The sequence below is a fragment of the Macrotis lagotis genome, chromosome 2 (assembly GCF_037893015.1).
Source record: "Macrotis lagotis isolate mMagLag1 chromosome 2, bilby.v1.9.chrom.fasta, whole genome shotgun sequence".
In the NCBI taxonomy this organism is placed as follows: Eukaryota; Metazoa; Chordata; class Mammalia; order Peramelemorphia; family Peramelidae; genus Macrotis; species Macrotis lagotis.
In genome coordinates this window covers 294150527-294167550 of record NC_133659.1, presented here as the reverse complement: position 1 = coordinate 294167550, position 17024 = coordinate 294150527, and the positions used below count along the sequence as shown (strand labels likewise).

At 36.0% G+C, this 17024-nt stretch overlaps 1 protein-coding gene across 4 annotated transcripts in view; it reads right to left on the bottom strand.

Moving 5' to 3' along the window:
• The window catches only part of SYT1 (synaptotagmin 1), a 731190-nt gene that overhangs the window by 130253 nt on the left and 583913 nt on the right, over positions 1-17024 (bottom strand). For all 4 annotated transcript variants that reach the window (XM_074226490.1, XM_074226493.1, XM_074226491.1 and 1 more), the window contains one exon: positions 2632-2749. In XM_074226490.1, coding sequence (XP_074082591.1) covers positions 2632-2749 — 118 coding nt within the window. The remainder of the gene's footprint in view (positions 1-2631; positions 2750-17024) is intronic.

Sequence of the window (17024 nt, the reverse complement as noted above, 5' to 3'; positions counted from 1 at the left end):
AGAATTACTCAGAATAAGAGGAATAAAGATCATCCAGTAGTGTGATGTTAGGCAATGTTAAACAGTTTACAGCTTAAAATCTCATTTTATTTGAGCCTCACGATAATCCCATGAGCCTCATTTTATAGTTGAAAAAACTGAGACAGAGACCAAGTGAATTGCCTACAGTCATACAGTTAGTAAGTGTTTGAGGCTGAATTTGAACTCAAAATATTCCTGAATGCAGTTAAGTCCTCTATCCACTGAGGAGATAAATTGAGACTCCTACATTTATTTGCAGAGAGTTTCTACCTAAATTGGTAGAAGCTTCCCCTCTCGAGAATGCCCTACTTCAAAGAAATTAGAAATAAAAACGGTGGTACTAATAGATGCATTGGAAGAATGAGAGATTCAAAGCAGAAGATTTGCCTAGTATCATCTAGGCATAAGCTGATAAAGTCTTATGCTTGGATTGTGCTGAAAAATGGTTGGTTGGTTCTTGTGCTTGGTTATCAAAGAAGACCAAAACAACATTACTATGTTTGAGACAAATAGCGGTGTGTCCAAGTGTGGACTGATCAGACCAAACTGAGCTTGGAATGCTCTACTACAGGTCAGGCACAAGTAGTCTAAATATCTGGGGTAGGCACTCTAAACTTACCTATGTAAGAAAGGAAGGGATAAGTTTAAGAAATATTGCAACAGCAACAACAACAAATTAATATCAGCTAGGTGGTAGATAGAACACTGGGCTTGGAATCAGAAAATCTCATATTCATGAGTTTATATTAGACCTCAGACAATAGCTGTGTGATCCTGGGCAAGTCACTTAGTCTCTGTCTCAGGTTCTTCCTGAGCTAGGGAAGGAATATTCCAGTATCCTTGTCAAGAAAGACCCAAATGGGGTCATGAAGAGTTGGACATGACTGAAATGACTGAACAACAACAGCGGCAACAAAACAATTGGCAGGACCTGACAGCTGGCGAGAAGTGGCAGGAAGAGCGAGGCATCAAAAAAAAACCAGTCTAAAGACACTACTTCTGAATATCAAATAGTACCCTGGGAATGAACTACTCTTGTGAAGACAAACATCTCTGCATCTCTCACATCTGGGTTCATTAAATACTCCTTTATATTCTTAGAGGGAGCTGTAGACTCTGCTTCTAAATTACTCTTGGGGACACTGAAGCAGTGAGATGCCAAACAAGTTGTGGTTACTTGAAGGAATTCATGTTGCCCGCAAACGTAGTGGGCCCATATCTGGGGAGCAGTGTGAGCTGAAGGGAGAATCGGACGCACTAGTTGGTAAGTTAATGGACCAGTAAAAGGATGCTCTGTGTCAGCATGTTGTAGCAGCTATATCTCTGATTGTGTACTCTTCAAGTTCTACTCTCATAGCCTTTTACGGTTAACTTGAGTTTGCTTACAAAATGTCAAACTGCTTCTATTTACAATGAATTATAATCATAAGCCTATTCCACCTTTATATGTATGTGGAAGAAAGGACCATAACCGGGTCATGAACAAAACGAGTAGATCATGATTTGTTTGAAAGTTTGAAATCCACTTAATTTAATCACACCAAAAGAAATTCTTTCCCACTGAATGTAGATGGCAACCCTTCTATAGTGTGTTAGGTAGTTAATCAATTATTAAGAACGTAATTACTGTCTACCACGAGCATACACACAGACTAGGAGAGTTGTAAGAGGGTAAGAGTGGTTTGAGGAAGCTAGGTGGTAAAGGGGATCGAGTGCTGATCCTGAAGTCAGAAAGACCTGCGTTCAAATGAGTTATCAAAACACAATAGTTGTATAACCCTGGGAAAGTCAGTTAACTCAGTTTGCCTCAGTTTCTTCAATGTAAAATAATCTGGAGAAGAAAATGGCAAACTTCTCTAGACCTTTGCCAAGAAAACCCTAAAAGGGATCACTAAGAGCCAAATTAAAAATGACTAAACAAACAAATAAACAAAAAAAAAAAGAGTGGTTTAGTGACTTCCCCATGGTTGCATAACCCATAGGTATAAAGGGCAGGACTTGAATCTACATCTTCTTGACTCTATGGCTAGTCTTCCAGCCACTATACCATGGTGCTTCTCTAACTCAAACCATATGGAAAAGTATGGGGAGGGGAGAAATGGAGTAGAGAGTGTTTGTTTGTAAAAGTCCTATTTCCAAGATGAGGTACAGCTCTCCCAGCTATGCAGTGACACACAGTTTGCCTCAGCAGTAACAGATTGGATTGCGTAGAAAATGTAATCAGTTAGCTCCTTTTTCCTTTATGGATTTATCTTTAGGTAGCAGTAAATAAATATATTAGTTTGACAATCCATTGTCAGCAGAGGTTTCCTGGTTCCCATTCCTTCTATGTCCTGATTCAGTCAGGAGGCAAAGATTTTAACTATGTATGGGTATGTGTATACATATATACTTATCCATCAGGTCTTAATTAAAAGATAATTTATTCAGCATGAATAAATTCCCCCTCTTCTTCTCTGTACCCTTCACTTCTAAACACCTCAAAACATAACCTACCAAAAGATGAATAAAAATATATGCCTCACAGTAATGCAGACTAAACACAAATAGCATGCGCTGGGGTCACGGGCAAATTACCATTTCCATTATTGACAGATATTGTATACTCACCTGATAAGCCGCCCACATCCATCTTCTTCAGATTCTTTGCCTCTAGAATGACGACAGTTAGCTTGCCAGCAGTAGGTACATATCGGAGGGAGAAACAGATATCACCCAATTTTTCTTGCTGTAAAAACAAACAAAAGCAGATTTGTTATTTTTAAACAAACAAATGAGCAGGAATGTGTTTTGTAAATATCATTTATAAACCACTTGAGAACAAGGATCATGTCGAGCAAAATCCATGACATCTTAGGGAACCAAATCTGAAACCACTAATTTCAGTACATTTCATTTTTTGTCAAATTATTTTTATTTCTAATATTAATTAATAAGGCGGATATTTAGGCTACACTTGGATCACGAAGACCCCTGGGTTCATGAACTTTTCTTTATCAGTAACTCATTTGGTCTCAGATAATTCTCTTAATGAGGAAGTTTTTGACTGGTTATAATCTGTCTCAGCAGAGGGAGCTCATACACTCCTTCCATACTGGAAGAAATCATTAACACAAAATTTGAAGTCAACAGTGTAAAAAATGAGATCATGATGGTATTTAAAGAATGAAAAGTACCATAGAATTCTTTGGATAACCTTGCAATTCTTCTGGCTCAAAAAGCTCAGCATGCTTAGTTTTTAATTTTATAACAGGATCAACTTGCTAATGTTTGGACTTTAGTTGGAATGTGCTGGAAACAGCTCATACAATTGTTAAATTTTCATTGTGAGCGTTTACATCATGAAATTAGCAAATGCTACAAATCGGGGCTTAATTGTTTTGTTGATTATCTAGATTTAAGAAGGTGATGGAGAAGAATGTGATGAATATACATTAAACCTAAAATTACACTGTACATATATTCCCTTCTCCCCACCCTTTATCCCCTACTCCCCAAAACTTGGTTGTGAAACAGTTACTAGCATGCCTTTGATTTCAACCATTCTGGATCACATTCTTAGAGTTGAAAGGGATTTCAGAGACTATATAGTTCATCCCATTCATTTTATAGATGAGGAAACCTGGGTTCCACAAAGTGAAATGATCTTCCCAATGTCACACAGCTGAATTGGAAGACATGAGATTTGAACTCAGTTCCATTCTCTGTAAATCCACCCTTTCCATTGCACTCTGGGCTTGTAATTTATAGAAAAGGGTCAATATGCATGCATTAGATTGCATTTATTTTAAAATTAATTTTATTTTAAATTTATGAATAAAATAAGCATTTCATAACACAGTATAATGAAAAAGATGAATAAATGTGAAATTGCAAATCTACTCTGTATAACTTGTTCTTCCTTTTACATATATAATCAAGTTAACTTGTAAATTTTTTTTTCTTTCTCTTCTGTCTCCTTAGAGATGGCTACCATTTAATATTGCATTTATTGATGAACAGAATTCTATTTCAAATACCTGGAGCAAAATTGTGAGAAAGGTTTTGGATAAAGAAATCAATTTTGGTTCTTTCCATTCTTTTCAGTGAATGCCAGATTACACCAATCATTTTGGACTCCTGCTCCCAACACCCTCTTCACCCCCTCTCCACATTCCCTAAACATCATTATTTCTTTTCACTGTTAAATTTTTTTTAAAAATAAAGATGAGCTTTCCTGTTAAATCTCTAAAAATCTATCATAATGTGATACAAAGGATTTCTCACCATCTCAAATGAAATTATTCACTTAGCCAGCCTTATTTTCAAACCAAAAAGGATATTTTGAAATGATTCTGGTGCTGTAAACTCTAAGATTGATCCCCCTATTCTAAATATGATGGTACTTAGGCATTTCTGAAGTGTTGATTTTGAGGTTAAAATAATTATACTCATATTTAAAAAAGAACTTTTTGGAGCAAGGATATCTATCAGTTTTGATTTCGGTATAATTGGTGTGAAAGTTTCACTTTCTGTAATTGCTTTTTAAGTAAGTACCCTGTGGTTCAATATAGATAGGATTTTCATTCAGCTACATAAGAATAGTAAAAGGTATGACAATGTGCTAAATGTTTATTCTGGAGCGAAATTCCACCCTATTCATTTTAGAATGTATGCTTCTTAAAGGCAAGAAATTTATTTTTTTCTTTGCATCTCTGACATGTAGCAAGTTATTTAATAATTACCTTGTTGATTGATTAAAATATTATCAGCACGGGTTTATATGTAATTTTGCTGAATTTTTTCCCCTCCTCTTTCTTTTTTATTATTTCTTACAAAGGATAGCTCTCTGGGTATGGGAGTGATATCTATCTATCTATTTATCTATATATCTATCTATCTATCTATCTATCTACCTATCTATCTATCTATCTAAATGGAACTGATAAAAGATGCCAATAGAAACATAAAAAATTCCTTCCTTATTCTATATTTAGTTTGTTCCTTGAGAAAGATCATTAGGAAGATAGTAAACTGGTGTTAGCATTTTTTTTTTTTTACAACAGAGTAAGGTTAAGTGATTTGCCCAAAGTCACACAGCTGAGTAATTATTAAGTGTCTGAGATCACATTTGAACTCAGGTCCTCCTGACTCTGGGATCAGTGCTCTAACACTGCACCCCCCCTAGCTGCTCCTGGTGTTAACATCTTAATTATTTTCCATAACTATGAATTTGTATTCCAAAGGAGGGAGAGATGTATGTAAATTACCATGATAATTAGATATGGGGATTTCAAACAGAGCTGAATTCAAAGTCAACTAGTTCAGTACAACTAACCAACTCGTTCTGGATGCTCCACAGATGTTAGCCAACTGTGGGTTTATATGGGGATTAACAAAGGGAGCTCCAATATATACTGAATAAACTCTGGCTGACTTTGAATATTATTATCATCATAGTCATATCAGCCCTAAGGGGAAAAGAGTGAAGAAGAGTGAAAGACTTCATTGGAGTCCAAGATTGTACATCATTCTCCTTGCCTCTATGTACATATTCCTGATATGAGACTTGGAAAGCCAGACTTTATTTAAATCTAGCCCTGGCTTCCTTAGGTTCCTATAGGTACATTGTTCTCAGCATTGACTTGCTGATTCATTGTGCAATTTTTAAGTCGGTCATTCTGATTTTCCTAGCTTTTATTAAAATATCCAAATGAAAGCTCCTCATTTGAAGAACCATATTACTTCTTTCAGGTCAGCAAGAAACTAGTGTGTTATAATCAAATCTAGGTTATTTGAGGGGAGATTATTTGAATTGCTAGTTAACCACAGGTGAGAAATTTTTTTGTGACATGACCTTTTCCACCTAATTGACTCCTTTGTTGACATCTTTGCAACAGCTTTTTAATAGCCAAAAAACCCCCAAGAGGTCTAGTTTTCTCTGCTCTTAAAAGAAAATGTTTAATGGGTTTCCTTTTCAATAAGGCTGGTCTGAGCTCAGTAAAGAAAACTTAGAATCTAAGTGTTCTTAAAATTTTGCATCCGCCTTAGATTATAGTAGTTTAGCCCTAGCATGGGGTGACAAACACTACATTAGGATAGAAAGCTGGATAATTTTTTTCATTCCCATAAAAAAAGACAGTATTTCATATCAGAGCTTAGGGAAGTCTTATAGCCTCCTTAATTAGTACAGGTTTGTTTTTCATGATATCTTGGCCTCTGGGAAAAAAAGATGCAAGATAAGCTAAATTTCAATGGTGCAAGTGAGGGGAGGAGACAGAAAGAAATAAACCCTGAAGGATACAGGTGAATACAGGCTGGGGGAGAAGAAGGGAGGTATAGATCCTGTGATACTATATAATTTAAATTTTAATTTATTCTTAAAAATGAAAAACATTTATTTTCTTGTATGCTCAGAGGGACTGGGTTCAAATCCTAGCTCTGCCAATTTAGGAAAATCATGCAACTTCTCCTGCTCTGAGTTGCTTCAACTGTAAATCAAAGGGGTTCTACTAGATGCCTTCAAAAATCCTATCTTGAAATATGTGCCTCTAGAATTCTATATATTTGCAGGCTCAGAAACTATTTTTAACCCTTATCTAAACTCCTCTTTCCATTTTTCTCTAAGTTTTGAGAATAGTTGCCTGTCCTTAAGAAGCTTACATTCTGATGGAAGTCTCCTATGGACTTTGAGTTGGAAGTATTCCTTAGAGATCATCTAGTCCAACCATTTCATTTTACAGATGAAGAAACTGAGACCCAGAGGGGTACAGTGATTCACCCAAATATAAATGAATTTTGAATAAATGTCCCATTTTTTATCCATACAGGTCTATATTCCCTCAGATGAGAAGGATAGATCAGTGAGTTTAATTTGCTAAATTTTACCTTAAATGTCTATTTATTCTTGGGAATTAATGTTCATATCAAGAGAATCTAAGTGGAATAAATTACTTTTCACTGTTTCTGAAAATATAACATTATAATCAATATAACAGAAAATTAATACAAAGCACAGACAAATACATTTGAACTTTCAGAGACAAGAGAAATGTAAATGAACAAAATTGCTGTTCAAAAATGCTCATTAGCAGGAGGGTTATCTTGACCGTCTTTTATCTTCTCTCCACAATAGCCCCTCTGGGGACCTTCCAAAGCTGCTTCAGCACAGTGGAATCAGGTTGCACTAACCATTTCAATTAGGCATTTCAGTTACTACCATTCTTTCAGATGACAGTTCTACTTAAGGTCCATAATCTAATTCTACACTAATTTGGGGGACCACAACTGCTTTAAACAAGGGAAAAAATGGAGCTCAACTTTCTAGAAGGCTTCTAAATGGTCTGGTTTTTTTTTGGCATTTTCCCTACCATTGTAGAAACATTTAGCTCCAGTCATCATTTCAGAAAAAATAGGATGACTAACCTAGGGGCCATTCCCCTGTGATTTCTAAAGAAAAGGGTAGGAAGGTACTGGTTTTTTCCCCCTTTCTTGAACACCATTAATAATTGCTTCTTAAAGAGAAAGGCATAAAAAAGAAAACCTTTGAATTACTCAAGTACCAATATCCAAAACAGATAGGTTTTTTCCATTGCAAAGGACAATTGAGAAGATGCTTTGCTACTTTGAAGACCACTGAACCTTTCCATTTAATTTAAGGCTGCAACAGTTTATTTATGCTATCTCTCCCTATCAAGCACATGAGATTCTTGAGCTTTTAAACTGTTTTTTTCTATTTGTGTTCATTACATATAGAAGGTCTTAATAAATCCTATTCATTTAGCCATGCATCCATCCATCCATCCATCCATCCATCCATCCATCCATCCATCCATCCATATTTACATGTTCCTGAGATTAATATAAATGTGAATATAAAAGGTAAGACTGCAATTTAGTCTCAAGAATGAATCTATTGTATTTTCTTATGTCTTTAGGGTTGAAAGGCTCTCAAAAAAGGGAGGATAGCAAAAGAAGCCCCAAGAGGGATAGAGTTGAGAAAAGGGATCTAAGTCTATAAAAAAATATCTTTCCAGGGTCCTGAATCTGTGCAGACAACATGTCAAGGAGCAAAGATTCTTCATAATATAATCATAGCATTTAAAAGTTATACATATGATATATGTATTTCTGGGAGAGCTTGGGTGGCTTAGTGTATAGAGCACTAGACTAGGCTTGGAATGAGGAAGACTCATCAGTTCAAATCTAGCCTCAGACACTTACTAGCTTTGTGATCCTTGGGTAAGTCACTTAACCCTGTTTATTTTGTTTTTTCATCTGTAAAAATAAGCTGGAGAAGGAAATGTCAAATCACTAGTATTTTTGCCTAGAAAATTTCCAATGCAGTCATAGTTAGTTGGATCCAACTGAAAAGACTCAATAAGAAACACAAAATAATATTTTAAAAATATTAAATATTTAAAATTTAAATTAAATTTAAATATTTTAAAAAATACTACAATTTATATATGGTAGTGCTTACAAAGTGAGATTCAAACATACCCCTCTTAAAGCCTAACATTTTAACCCTGAGATCACATAATATATCAAAAACTCAGATGTATATTTGATCTTTACTGACTTCAAGCCTAACATTCTGTCCTCTGGATCATATAACATATTACAAAGTTAGATGTGTTTGATGTTTGCCTTTTGATCTCAATGAAGACCATGACATCAAATATTGCCATGACAAGCACATGATTTGGATTTGAGTGTGTGTGTGGGGGGGAAGGGCTGTGCTAAATCATCAGTCACACTTTTTTTCTCCAGAACCATCTAAATCAGTGGCCAGATATGAATCAGGATGCCTAGGGATGGCTCTGGATGTGCGTCAGTCAGGGTTAAGTGACTTGCCCAAGGTCACACAGTATCTGAGGTGGGATTCAAACTCCCATCCTCCTGGCTCCAGGGCCAGTGCCCTATCCACTGCTACAAGGGGCAACTAGGTGTTGCAGTGGAAAGAGTGCAGGGTCTGGAATCAGGAAGACTCAGCTTTCTGAGTTCAAATCCAGTTGCAGACACTTCCTAGTGTGGCACCACTTAACCCTGGCTCAGTTTCCTCAAATATAAAAATGAGTTGGAAAAGAAAAATGGGAAACGACTCCAATATCTTTGCCATGAAACTGAGTCAAAATGTCAGACAACTGAAATGATGGAATGATGGTAAATAACTATTTCTATAAGTATACATAGTGTATATATATATATATGTATATATATATATATACACACACAAACACACATAAAGTACATATAATGGGCACTGTATTTCTAGATTTCTCAATGGGTGGGGGAGAAGTAGAAAGAGGAAAAGAATTTAGGACTGAAATTAGTTTAGAAAAAAAAAAACTATTATGATCTCCTGGCTAAAGCTTAAAGATAGCCAGCCATCAGATCCTCCCTGAGTCTTCTCTTTTCCAGGTCTCAAATCCCTATTACTATTAAAAAATCTTAAAATGAGATTAACTTGATATCCTTCATCATTCCAGATTGCTCTGCCTTGGATGTTCTCTAATTTAAAAGAAGACAACACAAGACTGAGTAGAATCAGTCTTGCCCCCCAAAATCTGTCTTTTTTATTTTTTTAGGTTTTTTGCTAGGCAATGGGGTTAAGTGGCTTGCCCAAGGCCACACAGCTAGGTAATTATTAAGTGTCTGAGACCGGATTTGAACCCAGGGACTCCTGACTCCAGGGCTGGTGCTTCATCCACTGTGCCACCTAGCCGCCCCTAAGCTCTGTCTTTCTTAATGTAAATAAAACTGCCTCCACTATTTTGGTTGCCAGTACAAAATGAGATCCTATTGCCTAATTCTCCAAACTGGAAGAGGCAGCCAAGCCTCAACTCTCCCTCTGCTCTCCATTACAACAAACACTTCTGGCTTTTTTTCATTTCTGTCACTGATCAAGACTTCTGAAAAATTGAGATTTCCCCATATTGAAGAAAGCATCTTTACCCCTTTTCTATATTCTTCCTTGATTGGCTTTGAGTGTTTTCAAACTCAGGCCAGTTTCTCATGCTGAAGACAATGGAAGAATTTGAAGCAGCTGAAGAGCAAAAAGAATCAGGGTTATTTTGTTCCAAGGTCTTTGTCATCATGTTGCAGGGAGGCTCGGCTTGGCAGCTGCCCAACCTAAGATCCTGGAACAGACACTGGAGGCTGCTTTGTATTCTCTAACATCTGAAATCACCTTTCCAACACTGAATCACAAGCATTTTGCTTGTTTTGTAACCAAGTCAAATGTGGCAGAAGATGAAATCATTTATTTTTTCTCCTTTTGAGTCTTGACTCCAAGAAATTTTCAGTAGTATGAATCATCTGATGACTTTTTTCCCCTCTTTCTTAATAAAGTTTCTAACTTTATACATTTTTTAAATACTATTTCTAAGTAGAGGTCCTAACTTTTGCTTCTTGGGACAGAAAGATATTTAGTTTTCAATTCAAGGTTTTCTCTTGTGTTTTTCCTTAGTATACAGGAATTTAATAATGTGATTTCAGTTAGTTGCACATGTCTACCTATTTATTGTAGGAATCATTTTGGAGGAATGCTATTTATGCATGCTCTCTTTTTCTCTCTGTGCTTTTTTCTTTTCCTCCTTTCATTCTTTATCTGCTCCTTCCCTTCCATCTAGTCTTCTCTCCATATCTGACCATCCATCCCTCTCTCTTCATATTTTTTTATCCATTCTCTTTCTCTCTCTTTTTCTCTGTTTCTGTCTCTCTCTGATTCTCTCTCTCCCTCCCCTCTCCCTCTCTATGATTTCATTTGTATAGAGAAGCTTTGGTGAGGAACTTCTATCACTGTAGATTGGCATTGCTAAAAATTTTTTTTGGAAATAATGAGAGACTAACAATTTCATTCATCATTCTAGGAAATCATAATTTATAGTTTCTCAAATTTTGATTTGAAACCGAAATAAACAAAATTCTCTCTGAATTTTCTTTCTTTCCTCCAATCTTTCTTCAAAAGGTTCAGTTATTTTTTTAAACAAAGTCTTGACTAAATTACAAGTTTAAGAAGCTGAAGGGCAAATAGTGAAAGGCTGGCTACTAATAAAAAAAAGTCAAAGAACCTTCTTTCTTTTTCGTCTGCAAAAGAATTGCTGGCCATACTTGATCTTTCTAATCACACTTTCACTTATAGGTAAAGATCATAGACTTCTTCCTTTGTGCAACCTTGACAGGCTTCATTTGACTCAAGTGAAATTTATAAAATAATCAACTTTATCTCACATCATGGGCCAAGACCTCCAAGTATTCTGAAAATTCAACATACTCAAAAGATTTAGCCTTTCTGAAGGCATGCTACCAAACACCCATTAAAATCTGTTCTGAAGTGGTGTTTTAAAACTGCTACAAGGCTAAATAATAAATTCTTTATGATTTTTCATTTCTGAAATATTTCTAAAACTTCACCTCTCTTTGGATTTTACTCTGACCAATGTACCAACCTTTTATAAAGCCTAGTGCCCTTTTCAAAGCCCTGCTGTAATTTCTTTGTAGCATTGACAGGTTGGATCAATGCTTCTACAGTTTCAATTATTATAGCATCCTCCTTGCTGACCTATCTATGTTAAGCATATTAAATCTCTTTGACAGAACTACATCAGTATAATCATTATAAAATAGCTGTCCATCACACTCTTCTCAAGAATACCTTAAGAGAATCCTATTGATTACTACTTCAATTAGACAGGCTACTTTAAAAAATATTCTTGTTAAAAAAATAAAAACCAAATAATTTTACTTTGAAATGACTTCATTGCCCCCAAATAGAATCCTTTATTGAAATAAATCGGTGCAGCTAAGTAAAATAAATCATCACATTAGCCAAATTTGAAAAAAAAGTATGCTTCATTTTATACTCATAGTTCATCACCTTCTTTGGTAAGAGATTCAAGGTCTGAGTCCTCTGAAACTATGATAGGATTTTTCATTTAGATTTGGATTCCTCTAATCTAATCCCTTTATTTTATAGATGAGCCAACTGAAATAGTGAGAGGCTATTGTAGGTGACAGAGTTAGGATTCAAAGGTGGGTTCTCTAAAATTAAATTTTGCATCTCTTGATCACCGCTTTAGGTTTTTGATGGCTATTTTCTTTGCCTTATTGAAGACATGGTGTGTGGTGTTTTCCTGGTTCTGCTCAGTCTGCATCAGTGCACACAAGACTTCCCAAATTTCTCTGAATTTTTTTATACTCGCCATTTTTTAGGATGTTGCCATTTTGATTCATTGACTACTGTCCTTTGTAATCGAAGAAGACTGTGGCATCAAGTGAATGATGACACGACATGCACATTATGTTGATTAAAAAGAGGGGAATGTTGTGTAATGACATCCTTCTTACTGCCTCTTTCAGAACCGATTGCTCCAATGGCCTGATAGTATAGGACAGTACATCTTGTGTTGGTTTGAGTACAGTGGGAGACCCTGGTCCTTTAGATGTAGGTCCTTCCCATGTAATTGAGATACTTTGGTAGGGAAGAGCATCAATATGATATTTTTATGGCAATAGTAAAGTAAGCTGTCTCTAGTTGGACTAATTGTCAGTATGGCAATTTTTTGGCAATAATGACTCAACAGTAGGGTTACCATTTTACATTATATTCATATACCAGAGGCAATGTGGCATATACATTAGAGGTGTGTGTGTGTGTGTGTGTGTGTGTATGTGTGTATGTGTGTACATACTCTAATCTCCATTAATGATTCCTGGACTGACATCCTGGAATGGAAAATTTCATATTGCTTTGTTTGTCTTAGCATGACTGATTAGACACAAAGATTTTGAGTTTGGAAGGATCCATTCCTCCTGGCATGTCCTCCTAGAGATACCCCTTAGGAGGAGTGTGTGAGATATGCAGTCCCATTCAAAGTTGAGAGCTACTCCTTTGATGGACAAAGGTAGAAAGTAGATTTTCAACTCTCCAAGACACCATTTTGGGGGTCTAGTTTTCTTACTGCCCCCTGCCATGAACATCTGCAAAAACAGTGAATGTAGAGAAATATTAATAAATTTGTATGCTAACCTAATTCTGTTTTGGTCTTTTTTTTCAAGGCAGATGGGGTTAAGTGGCTTGCCTAAGGCCACACAGCTAGGTAATCATTAAGTGACTGAGACTGGATTTGAACCCAGGTACTCCTGACTCCAGGGCCGGTGCTTTATCCACTGTGCCACCTAGCTGTTTTGTTCTTTCTTAAGGCTAAACCCAGGAGGTTAACATTTGCCCCTTATTAGGATGAACTCCAAAGGTTAACATATATTCAATTTAATTAACTCATGGAACTTGTCAACATATGCACCCATATGTATGTTTGTATATGAATGACTTTTCCTTCTATCTTCAGCATTGACTGAGTATATGATTATTGATGGTATGACTAGGTCAAAGAGTCTATACACTTTAATGATCTTTTAATTAGTGTAGCTCCAAATCATCTACAATGAGATCAATCCATAACTACATAGGTCATTAGTGTGCTTATGTCCCCCTAGTCCCTTTAGAATTCGTCATTTGCATTTTTAGTCACTAAATAGATTTTCAAAATTCACTTGTTAATTGTCAAATGGAACCTAGTTGATGAATTCATTCTGTTCCCTTCTCTGCTTTAGAAAGGTCATTCTCTTTACTATCATTCCCACCTTTAAGCCTTTGCTCTAAGGATTGTAGATTTAGAACTTAAAAGGACATTAAAGGTAATTTGATAAAACCCATTCGTTTTGTAGTTGAGGAACCTGAGGCTAAAAGAGATTAATCACATGCTCAAGATACACAGGCAGAACTGGAGCCTGCATCTCCGTCATCTCTGGACTACAAGACTAGAATTCTGGACATCATATCATACTCATACTCCCTCCCCGAGCCTGCCGTATCTCTGTTATATTGCAGGAAAGTGTGACTGATTCCCCCTTTCTGGCCAGCATTTTTCAATTGATTGTGTTTACTAAATACATTAAAAGAACTTCCCATCCAGAGGAAGAAAAACAAAACAAAATAATACACCTACACACTCAGATAACCAACCCTTCAGAACCTGGTGAACACACTTTATAAAAATCATCTCTTTCCTTTCATCCTAATTCCTCATACTGAAAATGACTAATGTTTATTAAAATATGTATGTACAATGCTAATGCCATGGAGGGAAGGAGGGTGGGAAGGAAGGGTGGAAGGAAATTTTGTAAATTAAAAATATACATGTACAGATGGATGAATATAAATAAATTAATTTTAAAAAAGAGAGAAGTAAAGAAGGTAACAGACCTATTGAATGGAATAAAAAAAGCACTCTGCTAGGTCTTGGGGAGAAAAAGACAAAAATGGAATACTCTCAAGGAACTTACAATTAATAAACAGGTGGGGATGGGAGTGGGGGAGATACAACTTGTGCAAAGATAAGTAACTCGAGAGTTTATACAAAGTGATTCATAAGCATGCTCACAACTGAGAAAGAGCTTAAGTTTTTGTTATTGTTGATAGGTGGCAGAGTAGATAGAAGGTTGGACATGAAGTTTGGAAAACTCATCTCAAATCTGGGTCCAGACACTTAGAAGCTGTGTGAGACCTTGGGCAAGTGACTTAAATCCTATTTACCTCAGTTTCCTCATCTATAAAATGAGCTAGATTATGAAATGGCAAGCCATTTCAGTATCTTTAACAAGAAAACTCCAAATGGGGTCATGAAGAGAACATGACTGAGATACTATTAAATGACTGAAAAGGAAAAAGTGCATTTCAGACATATTATGACAGGCCTTGCATAGACATAGCTAAGTGTCTGGCTGGAATTCAGTGTCTGAAGGGGATCAATATGAAATAAGACTGGAAAGATAGGTAGGAGCCATAAGTAGAGGACTTTAAATGCCAGGTTATCCAAGGGACAAGAGACAATCACTATAGATTTTTGAGTAGAAAAGTAACATGGTTAGATCAGTGTTTGAGACATATTGATTTGACAGCTGTATGAAGAATGGATTGAAGAGAGGTGAGATTGGACTCTAGGAAACCAAATTTAGGGCTCTTTTAATAAGTGATTTATAAGATGCTGGGGGAGTGGAATTTTATAAAATGCAACTTGAAAATACTTTCAGGGAAATTTCTAGTTCAGGAAAAATAGAGAATTGCCTTCTGGAAAGTTAAGAGAGAATTCTTAATAATAACAGCCTTAAAGAGAAAGGCACATTGGTTTCTGGAATTAAAAAAAAATGTATGGAATGAGATCATCTCTTCCGAAGCCCGCCACTGCTCTGACCATCAGAAAAGAAACCATTCTCTTCACAAAAGACAACTCTTGCCTCTGTACCCTGAGAAAAGGACTCAAGCATGTGCTTATATGTCCACCAGAGAAGAGACAGAAAAAACTCTCCCAAAGACAGAATGGCACTTTGTTGCTTTATATATCAAAAGTAGGGCAAAAAGACTGTCCACAGCCCTGTGTTCCTCTCATCATATCTCATCTTGGCAGGTCAAGTGAAATCATCTTCCTTCTTCCTATAGACTCTTAGATCCCTTTCAATATTGGAAACAAAACTATACCATCTCCTCACACCCTAGATGGTTCTCAGGATCACTGATCTATTTTAAATGACAGATTAATTTTGATTCAAATAGGTTTAACCTAACTACAGAAATCTGCCTCCTTAAACCAGTCCCATTGCCCACTGTTATTCCACATTTGAAGACTTGTTCTCTTTTTGATGCCAGGACTGGGTCAGTACCCTTAACCTAGACTCCCTTAACAGTAATAATATTGCAGAGGTTAAGTATGTAGGTTTCTAGCTCCTTCCAATTGGAATCACCTGTCCTCTTTTTTCTCCTTTAAAAAATTAAATTTATTTTAAAACAATCAAACATGGATTTGATTTTCTTCTGATTTTGGCTCTCATATCACTGAAACAAAAATTTTAAATCCTTGCAATTATTTGACAGTCAAAAAAAGCAAATTCCTGCATAGGTCATATTCTAAAAAAGTCTTATTCTGCATCCTTTGTCCATCACCTCTCTGTCAGAAGGTAAGTAGCATGCATTGCCTAGATCAGAGTTCATAAAGCCTTCAGAGTTGTTAGTTTTTATGGTATTGTTAAAATTGTATAAACTGACTTATGATTCTATTCATTGAACTCTGTGTAAGTTCATTCAAGACTTCTCAAGTTTCTCTGACATCATCTCTTTTACTGTTTATTTCATTTCAATCATTTATCATAATTTATTCGGCCATTCCCCAAGAAAGAGGTGCTCTTTCAGGTTCCATTTCTTTACTACTACCACCAAAAAGAACTTCTATAAATACTTTTGTACATTCACTTTGGGGTATAAGCCTAATGGTGATATTGTTCATTCAAGGGATTGTTTTATTGTTTCAGTCGTTTATGAGTCTTTTTTACTCTCTTTAGAGTTTAATTAGCAAAGAAAGTGGAATGGTTAGTAATTCTTTCTCCAGCTTATTTTGCAGAGAAGGAGACAGAGGCAAACCTGGTTAAGTGGATTTGCCCAGGGTAACACAGTGTTTGAAGCTACATTTGAACTAAAGTCTTCCTGACTCCAGACCTGGCACCTATTCACTGCACTTCTAAGCTGTCCAGATAAAAAATTATGCAGAGTTTAATGACTTTTTGGTTAAGGTTTTAGCCAGCTTTCTGAATGGCTGAACCAATTCACAGTTCCACCAAAATCGTATCAGCATGCCTAGTTTTTTCCCCACAGCCCTTCCAGAATTCATCAACATGCTATTATGTCAGTTTTACCAATCTGATGAATGTGAGGTAGAATCTCAAAGTTGCTTTACTTTGCATGTCTCTATTTATTAGTGATTTAGAGTTTTTTTTTGACATGACTATTGATTTGTTCCTCTGAAAACTGCCTGTTCACATTTTTTTATCCATTTTATCAACTGGGTATGTGATCTCTCTCAGTGAAACTTGTTGCAAGGTGATTTTTATTTAAATGATCAGCTTCCTATTTCCCTCCAATTTTAGCTTTGTTGAGTTGTTTGAGCAGAACACTTAAGAACACTGAACGA